The sequence below is a fragment of the Pelodiscus sinensis genome, chromosome 4 (assembly GCF_049634645.1).
Source record: "Pelodiscus sinensis isolate JC-2024 chromosome 4, ASM4963464v1, whole genome shotgun sequence".
In the NCBI taxonomy this organism is placed as follows: Eukaryota; Metazoa; Chordata; order Testudines; family Trionychidae; genus Pelodiscus; species Pelodiscus sinensis.
In genome coordinates this window covers 102158798-102184561 of record NC_134714.1, presented here as the reverse complement: position 1 = coordinate 102184561, position 25764 = coordinate 102158798, and the positions used below count along the sequence as shown (strand labels likewise).

The window sequence follows — 25764 nt, the reverse complement described above, 5'->3', positions numbered from 1 at the left end:
GTATCATCTGCAAATTTTGCCACCTCACTGTTTACCCCTTTCCCTAGATCATTTATAAATAAGTTGAATAGGATGGGTCCCAGGACAGACCTTTGGGGGACTCCCACTAGTTAAACTCTCTCCACTCGGAAAGCTTACCATTTATTCCTATCCTGTGTTTCCTGTCTTTTAACCAGTTATCAATCCATGAGAGGACCTTATATTCATCCATGTGTTTGACAATTTTATTCTTTATTTTTTATTCTTAACTACAAAGTTAGTTCAAACTAATGAACGTTAGTCCAAACTAACTTTCATAGGTGCTACACTAGCGCTCCGTTTGTTCGAATTTAATTCGAACTAATGGAGCGCTTAGTTCGAACTAGGTAATCCTCATTCCATGAGGATTAAGTCTAGTTCGAATTTACTAGTTCGAATTAAGGGATGTGTAGCCCCTTAATTCGAACTAGTGGGAGGCTAGCCCTCCCCAGGTTTCCCTGGTGGCCACTCTGGCCAACACCAGGGAAACTCGTCTGCCCCCCTCCCAGCCCCGGACCCCTTAAAGGGGCACGGGCTGGCTACGGTGCCCGTGCCAGGTGCAAGCCTGCCAGCACCCAGCCAGCAGACCCTGCACCTAGCACGGATCGAGCCACCCACCCGATGCCCCCCAGCCCTCCCCCTCTTCCCGGGACCAGGCTGGTGGCTCCCGGGAGCTTGCCCGGGACCGCAAGAGGTGGGCACCCGCCTGGGCTAGTGCAGACATCGTGGACCTCGTCCACGATCTCCGCACTAGGCACAGGAAAGTGGCCGGCTAGGGTAGGAGAGCTGCCAGCCTGGCCACCCAGGAGCAGGTGTGCATGAAAATCAAGGGGGTCCACTGAGACCCCCGACCCTGAGCCCTGAGCTTACAATGGCCGTCCTGGGTCAGACCAAAGGTCCATCTAGCCCAGTAGCCTGTCTGCCAACAGCGGCCAACCCTAGGAACCCTGGAGGGGATGGACCGGAGACAGTGACCAAGCCATTTGTCTCGTGCCATCCCTCTCCAGTCTTCCACAAACCTTGGGCAGGGACACCACTCCTACCTCCTGGCTAATAGCACTCCATGGATCCAACCTCCATGACTTGATCTCACTTCCCTTTAAACTCTGTTCTAGTTGTAGCCTTCACAGCCTCCTGCAGCAAGGAGTTCCACAGGTTGACTCTTTGCTTTGTGAAGAACAACTTTCTGTTACTAGTTTGAAGCCTGCTACCTATTCCTTTCCTTTGGTGTCCTCTAGTCCTTCTGTTATGGGAACTAATGAAGAACTTTTCAGTATGCACCGTCTCCACCCAACCCCTGCTTTTAGAGACCTCTATCCTGTCCCCCCTCCGTCTCCTCTTTTCTAAGCTGAAAAGTCCCAGTCTCTTTAGCCTCTTTTCATCTGGGACCTGTTCCCAACCCCTGATCATTTTAGTTGCCCTCCCCTCTCCCAGCCTCTCTCTTCCCCTCTCCCACCTCCTTTTCCCAGTCTCCCCCAGTAAAGACTCCCCCAATAAAGACAGATTCCATTTTTGAACACAATTGTCCTTTATTTTGTACATCAAGAAAAGGGGCTAGGGAAGGGTAAGTGGAAGGAGGTGAGGGAGGAATGGGGTACGAGCCCCCAATGGGGAGGACTGGGCTGGTTCCATAGGCTTTTGGGGTGGAACCTCTCCTGCAGCCCCCCGATTGCCCCCTCTCCCCAGATGGCAGCCTGCGGCAAGTGCAGCTGGGCTGATGGCCGAGTGCTGTGATGTGCCCAGTGTGGGTACTCCGGGCACTCCAAGCCAGGACTGCTTTGCAAGCGGGGCACCCCTGAGAACTGTCTGTCCGGGGTGGGGGTCGGGACCCTTTAAGCGCAGCCCTCGGCTAGCCTGACACAGCATCTCCACGCTCTAAGTCCTCCTCTGATGCCCTGCCGGCACTGCTTCCGGCCATCCTTAACCCCGGGTCAGGGTCCACTTAATGTGGACATGCTAGTTCGAATTAGCAACACGCTAATTCGAACTAGTTTTTTATTCTAGTTCTTTTAGTTCAAATTAGCTTAGTTTGAATTAACTAATTCGAACTAAGTTAGTTCGAATTAACGTTGTAGTGTAGACATACCCTACTATAGTTTCAACTAATTTGCCCAGTATTGATGTTAGACTTACCAGTCTGTAATTGCCAGGATCACCTCTAGAGCTTTTTTTAAATATTGGTGTCACATTAGCTATCTTCCAGTCATTAGGTAGGGAACCTGATTGAAAGGATAGGTTACAAAGCACAGTTAATAGTTCTGCAATTTCCCATTTGAGTTATTTCAGAACTCTTGCGTGAATGCCATCCTGTCCCGGTGACATGTTACCGTTTATCAATTTGTTCTAAAACCTCTTCTAATGACACCTCAATCTGGGACAATTCCTCAGATTTGTCACCTAAAAAGAATGGCTCAGGTTTGGGAATCTCCCTGTTTTGCAATCTATTATGGTTCCTGTCCTGCTCAGTTCTCTCACCAGGTATAGATGGCAAAAACAATTTATTTGAGTCACAGCATAAGATAACATATGGCATAAAATAGAAATATATAATCACACCTTCATTCATTTGGCACCTATTGTGATGGCTCATATTGCACATTGGCAAGTTCGGACAACAAAAAGTGTGCAGCTAAGGGCAAAACTCTCTTCTGTGTGTTGCACTCTAGCTGCCTATTCATATTCTAGATGTAAAATTCATATATATGTCACCATAACCCTTGTGGTATAATATCTGCAAACTTCCAACAGAGAACTCTTCTGCTGAAAAAGAGATATCAGCTGTGCAGACTGTAAAAAGGGCCATTGTCATAGTTCTCTATACCCTTAAGAAAAAACTTGATTCCAAGTGACAACTGATACATAGCTAAAACATGTTATGAATTGCTGTTAATAATAAGAGCAATGGTGAATTAAGAAAACAGCTAGTAACATTTTCAGAAGCACCTAAGTCCTACTTTCAAATGTGTCTTATGTGTCTACACTACAAAGTTAATTCGAACTAACAGCCGTTAGTTCGAATTAACTTTGATAGGCGCTACACACGCGATCCGCTAGTTCGAACTTAATTCGAACTAGCGGAGCGCTTAATTCGAACTAGGTAAACCTCATTCTACGAGGACTAACGCCTAATTCGAATTAAGGGCTTTGTAGCCACTTAATTCGAACTAGTGGGAGGCTAGCCCTTCCCAGGTTCCCCTGGTGGCCACTCTGGGCACAACCAGGAAAACTACCCTCGTCCTCTCCCCCAGCCCCGGGCCCTTAAAGGGGTAGACTGTGGCCAGACGGCACTTGACACAGCTAGCCCTGCCAGCAGTCTGTGCCCCGAACCAGTGGCCCCAGGATGAGCCAGGGAGCCAGTGCCAGCAAGCCGTCCCCTGCCCAGTCTCCCAGCACCCAGGGGCCATCCAGGGGCCGTAGACGGTGTGCACCCTCCTGGACTAGTGCGGAGGTCATGGACCTCATTGAGGTTTGGGGGCAGGCCCCCAGCGTCCATGATCTCCACACTAGAAGGAGGAACGCAGCTGTCTACGGCCGCATAGCGGCTGCCATGGCCCGAAAGGGACACAGGCGCACCCAGGAGCAGGTGCGCCTGAAAGTAAAGCAGCTGCGGCAGGCGTACGCCAGGGCCACCAGGGGCGGTGCCGCAGCAGGGGCTGCCACCTGTCCCTACTTCCCCGCCCTCAACCGACTCTTGGGGGGAGGGGCGGTCCATGCCAGCCCAGGGGACAGCGAGCCGGGACCGGAGGGCCCTGACCTGGGCACACTGGAGGGGCCATCGCAAGAAGTTCCAGCACCAGAGTCAGCAGAGTCGTCCAGGGAGACCGTACCAGGTAAGTAGTTTGAATTAAGTAGTTCGGGGGGGGGGGGGGGGGGAGGTGGGAGGGAGACCAGAGATTGCGCACGTGGGCCATGCCTTCCACGGATCACGCAGACACCTGTGCATGTGCGAGCAAGTGCCATGCCACCCTTGGGCAGGTGGCTCCAGCTGCGTGACACCCAGGGGCCATGGCCCAATAGGCACATGCATGTGTGAAGAGACCTGACAGCAGGATGCTTTCCCTTCACATGTCCCCTCTACATGGAGGCAAGGGACATCTCCCCCCCCCCCGGCCACCTATACACGGCACAGGGACATGGGTGCGGTCTTGGGGCAGCTCCCAGTCCCGGGGAGAGCCAGACATCCTGACCATGGCCTCTGTACAAGCACAACAGCTCTGACGGTGCAGGGCATAGTCGCCCTCACGTCACGGGGGGCGGGGGAAGGGGGCTGGGCATCATCCTCTGTGTCCCCAGGGAGAACTGACCAATTCTCTTCTTTCTCTACAGCTGCACCAGCTGCTTGTTCAGGGCGCACCACCCCGCCCGGGACATGCTCCTGCACCCGCGGCCTGCTCCGGACCGCCAGCACGGAGCAGGAGTACTGGGACCAGCACCTGGGGTCCTTGCGAGCCGTGCACTGCACAGTGGAGGCCTGGAAGCGGGCAGACCTCCAGCTCCACCAGGAGCAGCTGGCTGAGGTCCGAGGGCTGAACTCAAACCTGCAGGCCCTGCTGCAGAGCATGGTGCCCCGTGCTGGTCCTGCGCCTGCTGCCCCCCCAACTTCTGTCCTTCCTTCCACTCCTGCCCCCCCTCACCTCTTCCTTCTCAACCCCCACACCTTCTTCCTCAATGTCCACACCCCCCACCTCAACCTCCGCACCCTCCACCCCATCCCCCCGGGGACGCCGAGGCCCCCTCCCTCGCCGTGCTGGGAGGCGGTTGGCCTGGCGAGACCCCCACTCCAATCCCTGCATTTCTCCTCCCCCTCCTTTCACTTGCCTCCCCCTTCCAGCTCCCTCCCAGTTTTCCCCCTCCCCCTCCCACACTCTCTCCTGCCCTTTCCTGCCTCCTCTACCCCGTCTCCCCACAATTTTATTCCCCCCCCAGTTTTGTGAAATAAAGAGAGTTTCTATTTTTGAACACGTGTCCTTTATTTTGTACATCAGGAAGGGGGACTAGGGAGGGGTAAGTGGAAGGAGGTGAGGGAGGAATGGGGTACGAGCCCCTGATGGGGAGGACTGGGCTGGCTCTGCGGGCTCCTCGGGGTGGAAGCTCTCCTGAAGCCCCTCGATTGACCCCCCCCCCCCCCGTCCGGATGGCAGCCTGCGGCAAGTGCAGCCGGTCTGATGGCCGAGTGCTGTGATGTGCCGAGTGTGGGCACTCAGGACACTCCAAGCCAGGACTGGTTTTCAAGTGGGGCACCCCTGAGAACTGTCTGTCCGGGGTGGGGGTCGGGTCCCTTTAAGCACAGCCCTCTGCTAGCCTGAGACAGCAGCTCCACGCTCTCAGTCCTAACCTGGTACCCTGCTGGCACTGCTTCCGGCCAGTCTTAACCTCGGTTCAGGGTCTACTCAGTGTGGACATGGTAGTTCGAATTAGCAAAACACTAATTCGAACTAGTTTTTAAGTCTGGATGCGCTAGTTCGAATTAGCTTAGTTCGAATTAACTAATTCGAACTAAGTTAGTTTGAATTTGCGCTGTAGTGTAGACAGACCCTTAGACACTTAAGGCTACGTCTAGACTGGCATGATTTTCCAGAAATGCTTTTAACGGAAAAATTTTCCGTTAAAAGCATTTTTGGAACAGAGCGTCTAGTTTGGCATGGACGCTTTTCCGCAAAAACCAAGTGGCCAGTGTGGACAGCTGGCAAGTTTTTCCGGATAAGTGGCTGATTTTCCGGAAAAACTGGCCAGGCTAGACACAGCCTTAGGGTACATCTAGACTACAGGCTTTTGTTGACAAAGAGCGTCTAGACTACATTAAGCGGATTGACAAAGTGCGTCCAGACTGGCGGACGCTCTGTCGACAAAAGAAGTCACCCGGAAGTGCTTCTGGAAGGTCATGGAGCAGCCTTAAAGCCCAGGCCCTGCTGCATGCTCTCTGCAGAGACGTGTGCTTAAAGGGATCCTCCTGGACAGCCATTGCTCTGCTCCTGCTTCTAGCTTGCCTATTTCCTCGAGAGAAAGCAAAGCGCCTGCAGTTTTTGCTCTGGTTGCCCTGCTTCCTCGGACACCACAGCAGTTTATTTTCAGGTTCAGTTTTTGCCTTTGCACTTTTGTGCTTTTTGGCCATGGAGCCTGAGCTGCCCCGGGGCAGATGATGGCCCCACACCGTGCTGCTGGAAGTTCTGCTGCACGCTCAGGAGAGCATCCTGATGTTTGCGGCAGAGCTGGATTCTGAACCCAGCTTTGAGCCTCTCACTCAGGCTGCAACCCTGCTGCCCTTGCCCCCATACTTATTTATGGAGAGGCGAGTTTGGAGGCGGGACACCAGTTCTGACTGATGGGACTGTCTAGTGCTGCAGCAGTGGGACAACAACCAGTGGCTCCGAAACTTCTGGATGCAGAATGCCACCTTCCAGGAGCTCTGTGTCTGGTTCTCCCCTGCCCTGCAACGCCAGGACACCCACTTGCAGGCCGCCATCCTTCTGGAGAAGCCGTCGCCATTGCCCTGTGGAATCTGGCCCCCCGACAGCTACCACCACTCCGTGGGACATCAGTTCGACATGGGGAAGTCTACCGTCGGGGCCATCTTGATGGAGGTAAGTCACTCTCGGGAGACAGTCCGGGGGGCGGGGGCAGGTGGATAAGGGAGATGGTCAGGACCTGGCACAGGGAATAGGGGATGGGGTGGGAGTGGTGGAAGCCTGCCTGGCCTCACCTTGAGGGGATGCAGGAGGTTGCCTGAGGGGGGCTCTCGGGGTTTGGGAGGGGAGGGGTGGGAGGGCACCTATCACCAGCTCACGCAACTCCTCTCATGTCCTCTTATGTGTGTTTGTGTGTGTCCCTTTCTGCAGGTGGTGATGGCCATGAATTCCGAGCTGCTCCACAGGACTGTACCCCTCGAAGACCTGCCTACTATCTTGTCCGGATTTGCAGGGCTAGGGTTTCCGAACTGCAGTGGAGCACTTGATGGGACTCACATCCCGATCTACGCACCACCCCATCAAGCAGCACAGTATATTAATAGAAAGGGCTACTTTTCCATGGTGCTGCTGGCCCTGGTCAACCACCGGGGACTGTTCACTGACATTTGTGTCAGGTGGTCAGGCCAGGCATATGATGCCCGGGTCTTCCAGAACTCATACTTGTACTGCAGGCTTCAGGCTGAGACATTTTTCCCAGAGAGGAACTATGCAGTCGGGGATGTGCAGATGCCTACGTGCATCGTGGCTGATGCGGCCTACCCCCTTGTGCCCTGACTCATGAAGCCCTACACCAGCCATCTGGATGCGAGCAGGGAACTCTTTAACTCCCGCCTGAATCAGGCTCGCTTCCAGGTAGAATGCGCCTTTGGCCAGCTGAAGGGCAGATTCAGATGCCTGCTCACTCAGCTGGATATGTGGGAACACAACATCCCCGATGTGGTTGCAGCATGCTGTGTGCTGCACAAGCTGGTGGAGAGGAAAGGGGAGGCCTTCCTCCCTGCGTGAGGGACACAAGCTGATGTGGAAGAGAGGCACTTTGAACAGCCCTGGACAGCTGCCATCTGGCAAGCCCACTAGTTGGGATTGCAAATCTGAGAAGCCCTGAGGGAGCAATTCTCCCATGGAGGCCAATGAGTTTCCCCAGGGCCTTTCAAATGTGGGATTGCCCCATGCCCCCAGTGCCTTCCTCCCCAAAACCCCTCCCGGCCCCACATTCACACATTCTGCTCCTTCCTCACACACTGAGAACAGAGACAGGTGTGGGTGAAAACATTTCAACTGTTTATTGTACTGTTGCTTTTTTGACCAAATAAAATAAGAAACTCTTTTTGACAGAGAAAAACTGTTTGCTAACAAAATAAAGTGCTTCCCTCAGTTATTTTCACTGGTGGGAGGGAAGAATGTCAACCAGGAAGGGGGGAGGGAGGTGCAGGGCTGAGGGGACTACCAGGAGGAAGAGCCCCTGGCAGTTTGGCTGTGGAGGCCTTCTCGCACCCAGCTGCGTTTGCGGGCTGCGACAGCAGGGGGCTGGGCAGGAGGTAGGACTGTACCTGGGTCTGGGATAGCAGAGGCTGAGCGTGGAGTATGGGGTTATGGGGGGGGGGAAGGCTGCGGAGGAGGAGCGGAACCAGGCACTGGGCCGGGGAAGGCCATGGCCTCCCGGATCGCAGCGCAATTCCTCCAGCAAATGCCAGCGCCACTCGGCCTATGTCTCAAGCCTCCTGTCCATTGAGTCCTGCATGCATTGCAGGACTGAGAAGTGCTGGTACACCAGGTCTATAGAGGTGCGCCAGTGCCGATGGGTTCCCTGTGGCCGTCTGGGTGGTGGGGCATTTGTGGTGCCCCCCCTCCTGGTCAACTGGTCTGGCTGTGGAGGATAAGAGGGAAAATTTGTCAGTCATGCATGCTCACCCTTTCCCTGAGAGGCCATGCCCTCCTTCTTCCCAGCAGGCAGTGCCTGTGCTAGGGTCAGAGGCTGCTCCTGTGCATCTCAGTAAGGCATGGTGTGGCCTGGCCTGCAGCCACGGCCCCCCTGGAGCCCAGAAGGTGTGCAGGCCACCATCATGCCCTCCCTTGCACACACCCCATGGCCGAGCAACACAGACAAGTGTTAGGCCACGGTTGGGGTTCCCGCAGAGTGCTGAGAGGCCTGCAGCTGTGAGGCTATCCCAGCATCCCCAACTCATGCCTGCACCCAGCCTCACTGCCTGCAGGAGTAGGTGGTGCCTAGCAGCTGTGTGGGTGCAGGGGTAGGACGGCCCTCCTTGAGGGAGGCCATGGGTGTGCCCCCCTTCCCCCAGGCTGTGATCAGCATGACATGTCACAGCATTGCACCATCCACTTTGCTCCCGCCTGCCCCGCCCTGTGTGTGTTGGACACTCACAGCACACACCTGATGTTCCCTCCCCAGTGTCCAAAGCGATCTGCAAGGCCCTCTGAGTGTTGGCGCATGGCTCTTGCGTGCTCCGTGTGCTGTCTTCCTCCTCTTCGTCCTCCTCTTGGACAAAGGGACAAAGGGGGGGGCGGGAGGAGGCGAAAGCGCCCCACACCGAAGGGGTCGGTCTGTCCCGGCCGTACTACACGCCGCCAGGGGGGTTGCTACCGGGAGTGGGGCGTGGGGCACTGCCAGGGCATGCACGCTCCCAGCCACCCGGGCGCCCCACTGATTGGCGCTTTGATGTGTCTCTCTCCGCAGGTGGTCAAGGCCATCAACCGGGTGCTGCTCCGCAGGGTGGTCCGCCTCGCCGACCCGGACGCTGTCATCCGGGGCTTCGGCGCCCTCGGCTTCCCCAACTGCGGGGGGGCCATCGACGGGACGCACATCCCCATCCGTGCCCCGGAACATCAGGTGTCCCGGTACGTCAACCGCAAGGGGTACTTCTCCGTGATCCTGTAGGCCGAGTGTGACCACCGGGGCCAGTTCACGGACATTAATGTGGGCTGGTCCGGCAAAGCACACGACGCCCGGGTGTACCGCAACTCCTCTGTGTGCCAGCGGCTGCAAGCCGGGACCTTCTTCCCCGACCACCACATCAGGGTCGGGGATGTGGACATGCCGGTGTGCCTGGTGGGGGATGCCGCCTACCCACTGCAGCCGTGGCTGATGAAGCCCTACACGGGGCACCTCAATCCCTCCCGCCAGGCCTTCAATGCCAGGCTGACCAGGGCCCGCATCGTGGTGGAGGGGGCCTTCGGGCGACTGAAAGCCCGCTTTCGATGCCTCCTCACCCGTCTGGACCTGGCCGAGCACAACATCCCTCCCGTGGTGGCAGCATGTTCTGTGCTCCATAATTTGTGTGAGTGGAAGGGGGAGGCTTTCCTGCCAGCCTGGATGGCTGAGGCTGACCGCATGGCTGGACACTACGGTCAGCCCCGCACCGCCGCCATCCGGGAAGCCTAGCGGGGGGCCGTCCGGATCCGGGAAGCCCTGCGGGAGAGCTTCCTGGTGGAGGAGGAGGACTGACCTCTCCTTTGCATGCCCCACTGGGGTCTTCTTCCACCCTACCCCCCTTCCCCTTTCCCCTCCCTACCTACTGTAAAATAAAAACACCTGTTTTTCAAACAAAAACGTATGTTTATTTAACATAAGTGGGGTGGGGGGAGGGAGGGGGGAGGGTGGGAGAGGGGAGGGGGAAACCTGGGACGAGGGAGCTGGAAGGGGAGGGAAGGGAGGAAGGGAAAGGAAAGCTCAGGGGTGGGAGTCCAGCTGCCTCTCCCGTCTCGCCACACTGCGGGTCCGGGGGCGTCGGTGGGAAATGGTTGTGGAGGGGGGGGCAGGAGGGACGGGGGGTGTGGAGGAAGCAGGAGCAGAAGCAGGAAGGGGAGCAGGGGGAGCAGGGGGAGCAGGAGGAGAAGGGGGAGCAGGGGGAGGAGGAAATGGGAAGCGGTCGAGCAGGCTCTGGAGGTGGCCTCGCAGGACACGGCCCTGCTCCTCCAGGGCCTCCAGACTCCTCCGGCGCAGCCTCAGGTCCTCCTGGACCCAGTGGTCCTGGGTGCGGAGCTGGTGGTCCATGAACCGGAGGTGCCGCCTTTGGTACTCCTCCTCGTTCCTGGCTCTCCTGCTTGCCCGGGCACGGGCAGCTGCTGAAGGCGGTGTGGTACGCCCTGCAGGCCCAGGTGCTGCAGCTGTGGTGCAACAAGACCAGCGGTCAATTACCCCAGGGGCCCAGGTGTGTGAAACCCAGCTCCCCTCTGCAAGGCCAGGGCCCCTGCAGGATCCCCAGCTGCTGCTCCTTGGTGGGCAAGGCCCAGGCGCACGGTCCCGGGGCTCCCTCTCGCCCCAGCCCCCCGTACACATAAGGGGAGCACGATGGTACTCACATGTGGACGCTTCCCCGGCCTCTGACGACACAGGCGAGCGGCTCTGTGGGGTGCCTCGGGGGTTCCGGATCCTGGCCAGGCTGGCGGCAGGCTCCTGGCTCTCAGAGCCCTCCTCCTCCTCCTCCGTCTCCTGGAGCGGGCCCTCTGCCCCGGGGTCTATCACGTCGCGGGGGGCAGGGACAGCATGAGCCCCCAGGGGGCGGTCCAGGGCGTGGAAGTGGGGGCAGGCCTCCGGGTCGGCCCCTGACTGGCAGGCCCGGGAGTAGGACTGCCGCAGGTCCTTAATTTTGCACCGGACCTGCTCCCGGCTGCGCTGGTGGCCCCTGGCGGCCAGGCTGGCAGCCATGCGGCTGTAGACAGCCGCGTTCCTGTGGCTAGTGTGGAGATCGTGGACATTGGAGGCTTCTCCCCAAACCTCGAGGAGGTCCATGATCTCCGCACTTGACCAAGCGGGCGCCCGCCTTTTGCGCCCTCGGGCAGGCTCCTGGGAGCCGCCAGGCTGGTCCTGGGGAGCAGTGGAGGGCTGGGTGTCCTCGGGTAGCTGGCTCATGGTGTGGCAGGTGCAGGTTCTGCTGGCATGGGTGCTGGCAGCCTTGCAACTGGCACAAACTGTGTAGCCAGCCCGTGGCCCTTTAAGGGCTCCGGGGCCAGGAGGGGGGCAATAGAGTTTCCCTGGTGTTGGCCAGAGTGGCCACCAGGGAAACCTGGGAAGCCTTAGCCTCCCACTAGTTCGAATTAAGGGTCTACACAGCCCTTAATTCGAACTAGCTAGTTCGAACTAGGCTTAATCCTCGTAAAATGAGGTTTACCTAGTTCGAACTAAGCGCTCTGTTAGTTCGAATTAAGTTCGAACTAATGGAGCACTAGTGTAGCGCCTAGCAAAGTTAGTTCGAACTAACGTCCGTTAGTTTGAACTAACTTTGTAGTGTAGACATACCCTAAGTCACTTAGCTGATTGATAAAGTATCATAGTATGTCTACACAACAAAGTTAATTCAAACTAACAGCCGTTAGTTTGAATTAACTTTCATAGGCGCTACACATATAAACCACTAGTTTGAACTTAATTCGAACTACGGGAGCACTTGATTCGAACTAGGTAAACCTCATTCTATGAGGACTAACGCCTAGTATGAATTAAGTAGTTCGAATTAAGAGGTATGTAGCCAGGATGACGCGGTCCCACCAGTCGCTGGCACGCTGGCATCCGGGCGCTGCTGCCGCTCCTCCACGACCCCTAGGGAGGCCAAGGGGACAGGCAGGGGGCTGACGAGCACCAGATGGTGTAAGGCAGCCTCCAGCCATTGCTGGCAGGCTTGCAGCAGCAAGTCCAAAAAATGGAGCAGCGTGCCCAGGGTGAGCTCTGGTTCCATGGTGCCAACTGCGGCGGCGGCCCCAATGGGAAGCACCAACACAGGCAGGCGGAGAGAAAAATGCTTTGCTGTCCCTCGGCGAGGTTGGCAAGCAAGCGGAAAAGCTGAGAACCAACTGTCCAGTAGGGTCCCTTTAAGCACGAGTGTCAGATAGCCTCAGACGGCAGCCACACAAAGCAACTACTGACCTGATGCCCTGCTGGAACCGGTTTCAGCTGCCCTTAAATGCGACCCAGCATCCAATTAGTGTGGATGCACTAGTTCGAATTAGCAAAACGCTAATTCAAATTAGTTTTTAAGTCTAGAAGCACTAATTCGAATTATCTTAGTTCAAATTAACTAATTCAAATTAAGTTAGTTCGAATTAGTGCTGTAGTGTAGACATACCCATATTGACTTCTTCCCAGATACAAATGACTTTTTGTGAGTGAAGTTTGATTGGCTGCCATAGGCATGGGCATGGGGTGTGCCGGGTGTGCCCAGGCACACCCTAATGTCTGGGGCCAGCCAGCAGCTGCTGGAGGAAGAGGGGGTTTTGTGACGGAGCGCCACAGCCCCTCACTTTAAATTCCCCACAGCCATCGACTGGGCACTGTGTGGCAGAGAGAGCACATGCGAGGCATGCTCAAATGCAGCGCAACAGGTGAAAGGGGAAACACCGGGAATTTTAAAACCCAACAGCCCAGCTCCAAAAGCAGCTGGGGCCCGACTACAGACGGTTGCCCGAGCCACTTTTGCTGCCTGGGACCCACCCTAAAGCACTGCCTGGTGCCCCAGGGGTGCCCACGCCTGGCTCTGTAGCACTGCGCAGCGCCCCAGGGGCACCCCTGTACATCCCAGCAGCACCCAGCTGTGCAGCACCATACAGCGCCCCGGGGGTGCCCCTCCCCAGCCCTGCAGCTTGGGCTGGCTCTGACTCCAGCCCTGCAAGCCTTAAGGCAGAAGCTGGGGTGAGAGAGGGAGGGGCTTTCGCGATGTGGGAGGGTGGATGAGGAAGAAAGGGGAAGAGGTGGAAGGGGCTTGTATGGAGGGGGAGGAGAGAGGGGGAAGAAAGTGGAAGGCACTGAAGGGACAGGGTAGAGGAGACACAAATGCTAGGGGGTAAGTGGAGACAATGAGGAAAAGGGCAGGAGGGGAGGTGTCAGTGGAAGGGGGACAGGGTGATGCTGGAAGAGAGAAGATAAGGGCATTGGGGATTGGAGGAGGAGAAGGCTTGACAGAAGGGGTAGGCATGAGGAAGGTGGGGCTGGAGCAAGTCATGTGTAAGGGCAGAAGGGCATGAAGGGAGTGGTGGCAGAGAGTGGGGAGGGGGTGGGCATCAGGGAACAAAGGGCAAAGAGGGTAGGGGCAGGGGAAGTGAGGGAGACACCAGGAGGGTGCAGGGCTAAGGGAAGGTGCAGGGGCCAGGAGATTCTAGGGGTGAAGCAGAAGGGCAGACACCTGCAGGGGAGGGACCAGCACCAGAGGAGAGAGGCAGCGCAGGTGTGTAGAGGGAGGTGTTAGAAGAGGGGATGAGGAGGGGTAGCTCACATGATCAGAGTGGGGCTACTGGAGGAGTGGGCACAGCGGGGAGAAAAGGGCTGGTGGAGGGAGGGCAGGTCTCAGGAGGGCTGAGGGCAGTGAGAAGGGCAGGAGTCAAGACAGCAGAGGAGGGTGAGGTGTTGGGGGCAGCAGGCACAGGGGAGTTGATGGAGCAAGGGGAGGAGACATGGCAACAGAGTGGAAAGGTAGATATTTATTAATAACTTGGGTGCCACAATGGCTCATCCAAACAAGCCAAATGGATTCAGTACTGGTGCACAACACAAAATTCATTCTGCTCATGGGAGGAAACTCTTAGAGGGAACACTTCCCCCCCAGCCTCTCCACCCCCACATTAATGTCACACACATTGGGTTAATGCAATTGCAGGATAGTTGCATGGGGGGGTGGAGTTGGTGGGGGGCCAAACTAATCCCTATTGGTAGGAGGATGGTGGGAAAAGTCCTTGGGGGGGGGTGACACATAACACTTTTTACTTTTGGTCTTTTGCCCATCTTGCCCGGAGAGGGTTACCACCAGAGGCATGGCTAATGGGGGGCAGGGACGTGGTTAACAGGAGTCAGGGGTGTGGCTAATGGGGGGTCAAAGTACATTTTAAAAAATTCTTTGGGAGCACACCCTAATGAAATGTGCTGCGCACGCCTATGTTGGCTGCCATGATAGAGGTAATGGAGTTCCCGGTCCAAAAGCTGGGCTGTCTATGGGATGGAACAACAGTTTCAATTGCTCCGTGTTGCTTGTGTTGGGTGTTAGTGACATTGGAACCTCATAATTATGGATTCTCTAAGCCTTTCCTTTGGCTCTCACCCAGCACTGCCCTCCAAGAATGACTTACGAAGGACCAGCATGGAGATGCCGTCTGCTTCTCTGCAGATTCCTACACAACTGCTTTGCCAGTAAGTACATTGCTTAGACTGTCACATTGGGATGACTTTTCAGCAGCCTACGTTCCCAGCACAGATAGTATGTCCTGGATTTTTAAAAATCATTAACAATGTTAATGCTGGACTCTGCTAAATATTTTTGTTTACAAAATATAGAAAAAAGGGGTGAAGGGAGATCACCCTTCTCAGTGGAAACTTTATGCCAAATTTTTACCAAGGTAAATCTTTGCATCCAAGTGCTAAACTCCTAGGCTGTGTCTACATTGGCACCCTTTTCCGGAAATGTTTAAAACGGAACAGTTTTCCGTTATTCCGTTATAAGTATTTCCGGAAAAAGAGCATCTACATTGGCAGGATGCTTTTCCGGAAAAGCACTTTTTCCAGAAAAGCGTCCATGGCCAATGTAGACGCACTTTTCCGCAAAAAAGCCCTGATCGTCATTTTCGCGATCGGGGCTTTTTTGCGGAAAAAACTACTGTGCTTTCTACACTGGCCCTTTTCCAGAATAGTTTTTCCGGAAAAGGACTTTTGCACGAACGGGAGCAGCATAGTTTTTCCAGAAAAGCACTGACAATTTTACAGTAGATCGTCAGTACTTTTCCGGAAAAGCAAGCGGCCAGTGTAGACAGCTTTCAAGTGGCCCAGTGTAGACACAGCCCTACTGAACAGCAGGGGCTTCAAGGAAATATTCACAAACTGTTGTTTACAAAGATATTTAGCAGGTGTTGCTGCTAAACCATAGCTCATCCATTTGCCAGGTAGCCAAGACTAGATGAAGAAACACTGCCTAGGACATACAGAAGAAAAAAAATACAAATGGTCTGGTAGCAATTTATAGACTAACAAAACATGTAGATGGTATCATGAGCTTTTGTGGGCACAGAAGTGGGCTGTGCCCACGGAAGCTCATGATCCCATCTACATGTTTCATTAGTCTATAAAGTGCTACCAGACCATTTGTTGTTTTTTTCTGTAACAGACTAACTCAGCTACCCCCTGAAGCTCTAGGACATACAGGTTACTGGTTTCTACGTTTGTCTACCTACAATCAGACGTTTCTTCTTTTGCTTGCCTCTGGCTGTGAAGAGTGACTCAAAAGCCTTCCTGCACCTGTGACTATATGTATGAGGCAATAAATCAAATTTCTGCCTCTTATTTACACTAGGAATTATGTTAATATCAATGAGTTTTCCATTGTAGCTATCAGTACAATCATTCTTGGTTACATTTCTTTCCAAGTGTCAGAGATGTGGATTCTGAAATTATTCTATTCAACTAGACACTTAATTAATTACAATGAAAATGCATCCATTTTGCTCAGGTTCTTGTACTGCGCCTATCACCATAGAATCAAGGCTCACTTAGGACCTGATTTTCAGTGATGACTACTAATGAACTGAGCTTGTAATTTAATGCCAACAGTGAATTAAGGTGAATGAATGAACAGGACTTAGATGAATACATTAATAGGCAGCTAAATGTCTCAGCCTCCCAATTACATTTGCAATTCCCTGGGAATGCTGTGGTGTATGGCACAAAACAGCATCCACACAAGTAGGCATTAGGCTTGAGATCTGGCTGGAAATTCAGCCCTTAAACTGTACAAAGGAACTTCAAAGTGACAAGAAATAACAACTACTGTGTGAAGTGCTATCTATAGTTGTGTTTAAATACAAGTAAGCAGGGCTCGACAAATTCTGGAAAACCCTACTCACCAGACAAAAAAGGGACTCGCCACCCTCCCCCGCAAAAAGTGGGTTTTTAATAGCATAAATTCCTAAGAAGAATAAGAACAGTAATTACGAATAAGTTATTAATAAATATCTTATAAACCTCTACCTTTTCCCTCTGCTGCCATGTCTCCTTCCCTTGCTCCATCATCTCCCCTGGTGCCTGCTGCCCCCCAACCCCTCACCCTCCCCTGCTGTCCTGACTCCTGCCCTTCTCACTGCCCTCAGCCTTCCTGAGACCTGCCCCCCTCCACCAGCCCTTCTCTCCCCCCTGTGCCTACTCCTCCAGTAGCCCCACCCTGATCATGTGAGCTACCCCTCCTCATCCCCTCTTCTAACACCTCCCTCTACACACCTGCCCTGCCTCTCTCCTCTGGTGCTGGTCTCTCCCCTGCAGGTGTCCACCCTTCTGCTTTGCCCCAGATTCCCCTGGCACCTGCACCCTCCTGGTGCCTCCCCCTTTCCTCATTGTCCCTGCCCCCTTTGCTCTCTTTTTTCCTGATGCTCACCTCCTCACCACCTTCTGCCCCCGTTCCCCTCATGCCCCCTGTGCCCTCACACATGAGTTGCTCCATCCTCACCTTCCTCATGCCCACCCCTTCTTTCTAGCCTTCTCCCAGCATCTCCCCCTCCCTCTCTAGCTTCCAGTGCCCTTATTCTCTCCTCTCCCAGCATCACCCTGTCTCCCCTCCCACTGACACCTCCCCTCCTGCCCTTTACCTCATTGTCTGCACTTGGCCCCTGGCATTTGTCTCTCCTGCACCCCTGTCCTTTGGCGCCTTCCCCTTTCTTCTTCTTCTTCTTCTTCTCCTGACCTCCTCCCCTCCCCTCCTCTCCCCTCCCCTCCCCTCCCCTCACTTCCCCTCCCCTCAGCACAAGCCCCTTCCCCATATTTTCCCCCTCCCCTCCCCACAGTCCAGCCCAGCCCAGCCTAGCCCCTTCCCTTTCCCCAGGGCCAGCTCTAGGTTTTTTGCTGCCCCAAGCAAAACATTTTTGGCTGCCCCCCTTTTTTGTTGTCTTTTACACATGTTTGCATTTTGCAATGGGGGGGGGGGGGTGTTTTCATTTTTGTCCCAGCATTTTAGCCCTATAAATAGCAAATAGCATTTTCATTTGTTTTTTTCCATAAAGGCAAAGATGCTTCAAGTGAACTCCCCCTTTCACTCACTGCTGGGTCACAGCAGCCTTTTCTCTGCCCTGTCCAGCCCCTCCCTATGAACAAGAACCCATCACTCCCGACCCACAGGGGGAAAAGGGTGTAGGGACAGCACAGACCCAGAGGAGTGCAGGGAACAGTGGAGGGGGGAGGTACAGGGGTGGCATGGGGAACGGGAGGCACAGAGCCAGAGGGACACGGGGTGCAGTGGAGGCACGGGGAATGGGACGTGGGGAATGGGAGGGGCAGAGGGATCGAGGTCTAGGGGCAGTGCAGGGAATGAGCAGCACAGAGCTGGGGGGGCAGGGATCGGAGGGGAGCAGGGTGCAAGGGCGGCGCAGAGCTGGGGGGGCAGGGATCGGAGGGGAGCAGGGTGCAAGGGCGGCGCAGAGCCAGAGAGTCACAGGGAAGAGGGAGAGCAGGGGATTTGGCGTACAGGGGAGCAGGGATGGCGTGGGGAACGGGCAGCGTGGAGACAAAGGGATGCGGGGCTGGTGCAGCAAGCTGGGTGGTTGGCCAGGAGCGGTCTCTCACCGGTGAGGGGATTGGCCCAAGGCAGGACTGGAGCTGGCAGGGCGGGGCCTGGCTGCACCGCAGCCAGCTTCCAGGGCCATGCAGCCAGAGCCGAGCTGCCGTGGCCTTTTAAAATCAGAGGGGCCATGTCACACCAGTGTCCTGGCGTCTGCCGGCATCCTGCCCTCTGGCTCATGCCCTGCCTCCTCGTGCCAGAGCAGCACACAGGCAGCCCGGCGCTGAGAGTCACTGCGCTTCCCCCTTCCCGACGGTGCTCTGCTCCTCTGCCCGGCCGGCGGATTGGATGGGGCCGCGCCACCCATAGTGCCAGCTTTGGCCAGCCCGTCATAACCACCCACCAGGCCAGTCCGCCCCTGCACTCGCCAGCTGATAAAATCTACTCGCCACAGGCGAACAGGCAAGTGCATTTGTCGAGCCCTGCAAATAAGACAAAAAGGGCCTGTGGGTATGGTAGTGTGTTAGTGGGATGATCATGGGAAGGCAGGATAGACTGGAGAAATAAGCCAAGGGCCAGGAATCAGTGCTGAATGCTAATCCTGCCTCTGCTACTGATTTACTGTGGGACCCCAGGCAGGTCACTTTGGGTACGTCTAGACTACAGGCTTTTGTCGACAGAAGTTTTGTCGACAGATACTGTCGACAAAACTTCTGTCGACAAAGAGCGTCTAGACTACATTCAGTTCTGTCGACAAAGCAAGCTGCTTTGTCAACATGGTAGTGTAGACGTAAAGGACAGTTTACATGCAATAACACCTTCTGTTGACAGAAACTCTGTCGACAGAAGGCGTTATGCCTCGTAAAATGAGGTTTACCAGCATCGACAAAACTGCTGAGTTCTGTCGACGTTATGTCGACAGAACTCAGCGGTAGTGTAGATGCAGGTATAGTTTTGTCGACAAAAGTCCACTTTTGTCGACAAAACCCTGTAGTCTAGACACACCCTTCATGTTTCTGCATCAGTCACAATGCCCGTAAAAAGGAGATGATAACCCTTACCTAACAGGGATGTGTTGAGGGTTCCTTGGCTAATGCATGTTGTTCTCTGAACAAAGAAAATGCCTCTGTAATATAAAATGTTACTATAAGTCAAGTGCTGTTGATAAATTTCAACGTCATGAACCAGTCACACAAAATTACATAGTCATGAATTTCTCTATGATTAGGAAAGAAACACAACACATGAGGCTATGTATGTGGCTGAGTGACTGAGTTTACTTGGTTGAAATCTTGTCCTAGATCACAAGTGAATTGAGGGATCATAACCTACTTCTACATCACAAAACAACATACTATTTGATACAGCCCTACAAGATTATTTAGAAAGCTTGAGCTTCTTATCTTCACAGGTGTCATGATTATGTGGAGCATTGGTAGCTGCCAAGATGGTAGAACATAAAGTACTACGCGAAACTCAGGCAAAGAATAAAAATTATCCGGCAGTTCAAGTTGCAGTCATCATGTTGCAGTCATTCTGGCACAGCCTCTTGGGGCTTGTCTTCACTACAGGCAGGATTGACTGCAGTGAAGTGAAGACAGCGTCTAGGATAGATGCAATAAATGGCTGGCTGAGCGTGCTCTCATTGTCTTCTCCAGAATGAGAAGAGTAAGCCAAGTCAATAGGAGAGCATCAGCTGCTGATTTACTGCAGGGAAGACACTGTGGTAAAAAGACCTAAGCACGTTGAATTAAGCTATGTAATGCATATGGCTGCAGTTGCCTCACTTATATCGTCACCTGTGGCTGTGTAGACAAGGCCTGAGTAAAGCCAGCACTGCTATTAAAGAGAATTGGTGCTTTTGCATCTCCCCTTTTGTTGGAAGCATTGCTTTTCTTGATGCATAGCAGCTAGGGTCACTGGTTTGTGATCTGTGTGAGCACGGGAGAGACTTGTACTCTATGGGATATAATGAATCATAGATGCATGAGCAAAAAAGCCAGTTTTCAGTTGGATGAGGTTTCATGGCAGTCAGTCCATTCACCAGAACTTGCATAGCCACTTCATTCTGAGTCTTTGTTTAAGCAAATACCACAGACTAAACACATTCATAGAATCATAGAGCTGGAAGAGATCTCAGGAGGTCATTAAGTCCAGCCCCCTGTCCAATGCAGGATCAATCCCAGCTCAATCAACCCAGCCAGGGCCCTGTCAAGCCAAGACGTAAAAACCTCCAGGGATGGAAATTCCACCACCTCCCTAAGTAACTCATTCCAGTGCTACACCACCCTCCTAGGGAAATAGTTTTTCCTAATGTCCAACCTAGACCTCTCCCACTGTGACTTCAGACCATTGCTCCTTGTTCTGCCATCCGTTACTACTGCGAACAGTTACTTTCCATCCTCTTTGGAACTGCCCTTCAGGAAATTGAAGGCTGCTATCAAATCCCCCCTCACTCTTCGCTTCTGCAGACTTAACAAACCCAAATCCCGCAGTCTCTCCTCATAGGTCATGCGCTCCATAACCCTAATCATTTTGGTTGCGCTCCGCTGGACCCTCTCCAATGTGTCCACATCCTTTATATAGTGGGAGGCCCAGAACTGGATCCAATATTCCAGGTGTGGCCTCACCATAGCTGAATAAAGGGGAATAATCACTTATCTAGATCTGCTGGAAATGCTCCTCCTAATGCAACATAATATCCCATTCACCTTCTTGGCTATAAGGGCAAATTGTTGACTCATATTCAGCTTCTCAACCACTGTAATCCCCAGGTCCTTTTCTGCAGAACTGCTACTTAGCCATTTGGTCCTCAGCCTGAAACTATGCTTGGGATTCTTCCATCCCAAGTGCAGGACTCTACATTTGTCCTTGTTGAACCTCATCAGATTTCTTTTGGCCCAATCCTCTAATATGTCTACGTCACTCTGGACCCTACCCCTGCCCTCCAGCGTATCTACTGCTCCTCCTAGCTTGGTGTAATCCATAAACTTTCCAATAGTGCAATCCATCCTCTCTTCCAGGTCATTAATAAAAATGTTGAACAAACCAGTCCTAGAACCAATCCTTGGGGCACTCCACTTGAAACCGAACACCGACCTGACATTGAGCCATTGATCACTACCCATTGGGCCCGACAGTCTAGCCAGCTTTCTATCTATCAGAGGGTGTGTCTACACTACAAAGTTAATTCGAACTAACAAACATTAATTCGAATTAACTTTGATAGGCGCTACACATGCAAACCGCTAGTTCGAACTTAATTCGAACTAGCGGTGCGCTTAATTCAAACTAGGTAAACCTCATTCCATGAGGACTAACGCCTAGTTAGAATTAACTAGTTCGAATTAAGGGCTGTGTAGCCACTTAATTCGAACTAGTGGGAGGCTAGCCCTCCTGAGCTTTCCCTGGTGGCCACTCTGGGCACCACCAGGGAAACTCTTCTGCCCCCCTCCCGGCCCCGGACCCCTTAAAGGGACACGGGCTGGCTACGGTGCCCGTGCCAGGTGCAAGACTGCCAGCACCCAGCCAGCAGACCTGCACCTGGCACGGCTCGAGCCGGCCACCTGCTGCCACCCAGCCCTCTGCCTCTTCCCGGGACCAGGCTGGCGGCTCCCGGGAGCCTGCTTAGGTCCACAAGAGGCGGGCGCCCGCCTGGTCTAGTGCAGACATCGTGGACCTCATCCACAATCTCCGCACTAGGCACCGGAAAGTGGCCATCTAGGGCAGAATAGCTGCCAGCCTGGCCACCCAGGAGCAGGTTGGCATGAAAATCAAAGTGGTCCACTGAGACCCCCGGCCCTGAGCCCTGAGCATAGAATGGCTGTACTGGGTCAGACCAAAGGTCCATCTAGCCCAGTAGCCTGTCTGCCGACAGCGGCCAACACTAGGTACCCTGGAGGGGATGGACCGAAGACAATGACCAAGCCATTTGTCTCATGCCATCCATCTCCAGCCTTCCACAAACAGAGGCCAGGGACACCATTTCTACCCCCTGGCTAATAGCACTCCATGGACCCAACCTCCATGACTTTATCTCACTTCTCTTTAAACTCTGTTCTAGTTCTAGCCTTCACAGCCTCCTACAGCAAGGAGTTCCACAGGTTGACTATTTGCTTTGTGAAGAAGAACTTTCTGTTATTAGTTTGAAGCCTGCTACCCATTCATTTCATTTGGTGTCCTTTAGTCCTTCTATTATGGGAACTAATGAAGAACTTTTCTTTATGCACCCTCTCCACACCAGTCATGCTTTTATAGACCTCTATCATATCCCCCTTCAGTCTCCTCTTTTCTAAGCTGAGAAGTCCTAGTCTCTTTAGCCTCTCTTCATATGGGACCTGTTTCAAACCCCTGATCATTTTAGTTGCCCTCCCCTCTCCCACCCTCTCTCTTCCCCTCTCCCACCTTCTTTTCCCAGTGTCCCCGAGTTTTGTTCAATAAAGAGAGTTTCTATTTTTGAACACACGTGTCCTTTATTTTGTACATCAGTAAGGGGGGCTAGGGAGGGGTAAGTGGAAGTTGGTAAGGGAGGAATGGGGTACAAGCCCCCGATGGGGAGGACTGGGCTGGCTCTGTGGGCTCCTCAGGGTGGAAACTTTCCTGAAGCCCCTTGACTGACCTCCCCTCTGGATGGCAGCCTGCGGCAAGTGCAGCCAGGCTAATGGCCGAGTGCTGTGATGTGCCGAGTGTGGGCACTCAGGGCACTCCAAGCCAGGACTGCTTTGCAAGCAGGGAACCCCTGAGAACTGTCTGTCCGGGGTGGGGGTCGGGTCCCTTTAAGAACAGCCCTCGGCTAGCCTGAGACAGCAGCTCCACGCTGTAAGTCCTAATCTGATGCCCTGCCGGCACTGCTTCCGGCCATCCTTAACCTCAGTTCAGGGTCCACTCAGTGTGGACATGCTAGTTCGAATTAGCAAAACGCTAATTCGAACTAGTTTTTAAGTCTAGATGCACTAATTCGAATTAGCTTAGTTTGAATTGACTAATTCGAACTAAGTTAGTTCGAATTAGTGCTGTAGTGTAGACATACCCTGGGTTCCCAGCTTCATTGCTCCACTTCCTGCTGCCACACATGAGTGCAGAGAACAGTTCCACCCTTCCCTCAAATCCCTCCCCTAAGTGATTTGGCTGATTGCTGGGACAGTGTACCAAGCTGGGGCCATTTTGTTCCATTTTCCATCACCTCTGGTGACCGTGGGGGCAGGCCCATCTCCTCCTGTCTTGCTCTTCTCCCCACCCCTCTCCACCCACAGCTCTGGACCTGGCCTCGACAGCACCTTTCCTGCTGCCCTGAGCTCAGCCCCGCTCCCCCTCTGTGGAGCAGAACCCGCATGTGTGTGTGTGTGGTGGGGGTGGGGGGGGGGGGAGCTGAGTAGGGCTCCAAAATGTCTAGGGATGGCCATGTGAGTTTGTTATCTCTTTAGCTCTCACTCTCTGTATATATAAGTGCAGAACTCTCTCTCTTTCTTTCCCCCTGCTGAATTTACCACACACTAGTGTGTATCTCTATTTTCTTTCACAGCTCTGCCTCCTTTACAATGAGCATCTGTCCCAGTTTTCAGGTTTTACTTAATGTCCCTGTCTTAGCTGTCATAATTCCCTGCACGCCTGAAGACACCATTCATGAGCACAGACTGAGAGAGCAAGATTGCTAAGCACAAACATGTCTCCAAAATCATCTCCATGCCATTTTGCTACCTGCTCTCAGCTCCTCTCATGCATAAGGTCTCTGAGCAAGCCTATCCTCATATGCAGCAGTGTTACTTGGTTGAGGCTGGAAAAAAGGAACTGCCGCTATTTTCTTTCTCTGCTTTTCATTCAGATGACAAAACCCTTCTGTGAACACATGCCTACTCTCAGAAAGGACAAGAGCCTTCTAACTGACAAATGTTTCCCCTTCTCTTTTCCTCCCCATCCCCTCTTTTTCTGCTATTTATTTGTAACTTTGGACCCCTGGCTCCATTCATCTGAAGAAGTGGGCTGTTATTCTGGAAAAACAATACGGCTGTGTCTACATTGGCACCCTTTTCCGGAATTGCAAATGCTGCGGGGGATTTAAATATCCCCCGCGGCATTTGCATGAACATGGCTGCCACTTTTTTTCCGGCTACCCCTCTGTGGAGCAGAACATGCTTGTGTGTGTGTGGGGGGGGGGGGAGGGGAAGCTGCGTAGGGCTCCAAAATGTCTAGGGATGGCCATGTGAGTTTGTTATCTCTTTAGCTCTCACTCTCTGTATATATAAGTGCAGAACTCTCTCTCTTTCTTTCCCCCTGCTGAATTTACCACACACTAGTGTGTATCTCTATTTTCTTTCACAGCTCTGCCTCCTTTACGATGAGCATCTGTCCCAGTTTTCAGGTTTTTCCTAATGTCCCTGTCTTAGCTGTCATAATTCCCTGCACGCCTGAAGACACCATTCATGAGCACAGACTGAGAGAGCAGGATTGCTAAGCACAAACACAGTGCTTGACGTCTGGCCACCATGTCCCAACCCCAAGGCCCCCAAGAACCTCCTAACCATCCCAGGGAGCATTCACAGGGCTCCGAGGAGCCTGCCAGGGGATGCAAGAGGCATGTGCCATCCTGGTCTGTGGCGAGGTGTGGGATGAGGAGGAAAACCTGCAGGATCTCTACTCCAGATGGCTCAACGCTGCTACATATGGCCGATAGCCTGGCCAAAGGGCCATTTCAGGACACAGGAGCAGGTCTGGAGTAAAGTGAAGGAGCTCCAACAGCCATATGCCAGGGCGAGGGAGCACAGCTCATGCTCTGTGAAAGAACCCCACTCCTGCCTCTATTTTGAAGACCTGCACTGCATCCTGGGGGGCGGGGCAGCCCCTTCCCCACCGCTGGTGGTGGACTCGGGGCTGGAAACACCCATTATCGCCCACTTGGGGGTCCCAGACAATGAGGAGGAGGAGGAAGAGGAGGATTCAGACAGCACAGTGACCACCATCATGCTGGAGCTAGTACCCCCCGGCCTGGATTAGGGATGTGAAAGACTAGTCGACTCGTTGCTGCCCACCCCCACTTGCTGCCGCTATCAGAAAGAGGAGGGAAGAGTCAAAGCAGCAGCACCATGTAGAGCCTCTGGGTCCACACGGCACTACTGCTTTGAAATGCCGCGTACAGCCCAGGGCCAGCTGGGGTATCCCCAGGCTGCATGCGGCATTTCAAAGTGGCAGCGCTGCATGGAGCCTGGAATCAGCTGGGGACTCTGTGCGCGCTGCCACTTTGAAATGCCACGAGGAGCCTGATGCTGGGCTTCCTGACACCTTTCCAAGTGACAGTGCTGCATAGAGCCCAGGGTCAGCTGACCCCAGGCTCCACGCGGCATTTTAACCCTAAGGCTATTGCTACACTTCAAAGGCAGAGGGGTCCTATGGACTAATCGAATATTTGATGAAAAATGCATTGACTGTTCAATTAATCAACTACGCACAATTTAACATCCCTATTTTGGATGTGCCCCAGGCATTCTCTGAGGCCAGAGAGGTAACATCAGGCGAGTGACCTTAGTTTTCTCACACAGATGCTCCCACCATGAGCCACCACTAGAAGGAGGCTGGAGAGAAGGCCTCTCCCCTCCTCTTTCCCACCTGCCCTTGCTGCTTCTGAGAGCGGCAGCAAATGGAGGTGGGAGGCGACTAGTCGACCAGTCTTCCACATCCCTAATCCAGACTCTGGAGCGCCGCACACAGCACATGGGCATGCCTGCATGCTCAAGGCAGCATCCGCTGCCAGGGGCAGTGCTGCCAGGCACAGGTGTGTCTTCTGCTCACACCCCTACTCCACTCTCACCCCC

The 25764-nt window shown here is 53.8% G+C and overlaps 1 protein-coding gene across 1 annotated transcript in view; it reads left to right on the top strand.

Moving 5' to 3' along the window:
* Positions 1-25764, top strand: part of PARVA (parvin alpha) — a 256682-nt gene that overhangs the window by 230233 nt on the left and 685 nt on the right. Inside the window, exons 13-14 of the mRNA XM_075927863.1 lie at positions 9181-9341; positions 14532-14616. Of these exons, the coding sequence (XP_075783978.1) occupies positions 9181-9341; positions 14532-14616 (246 nt within the window). The remainder of the gene's footprint in view (positions 1-9180; positions 9342-14531; positions 14617-25764) is intronic.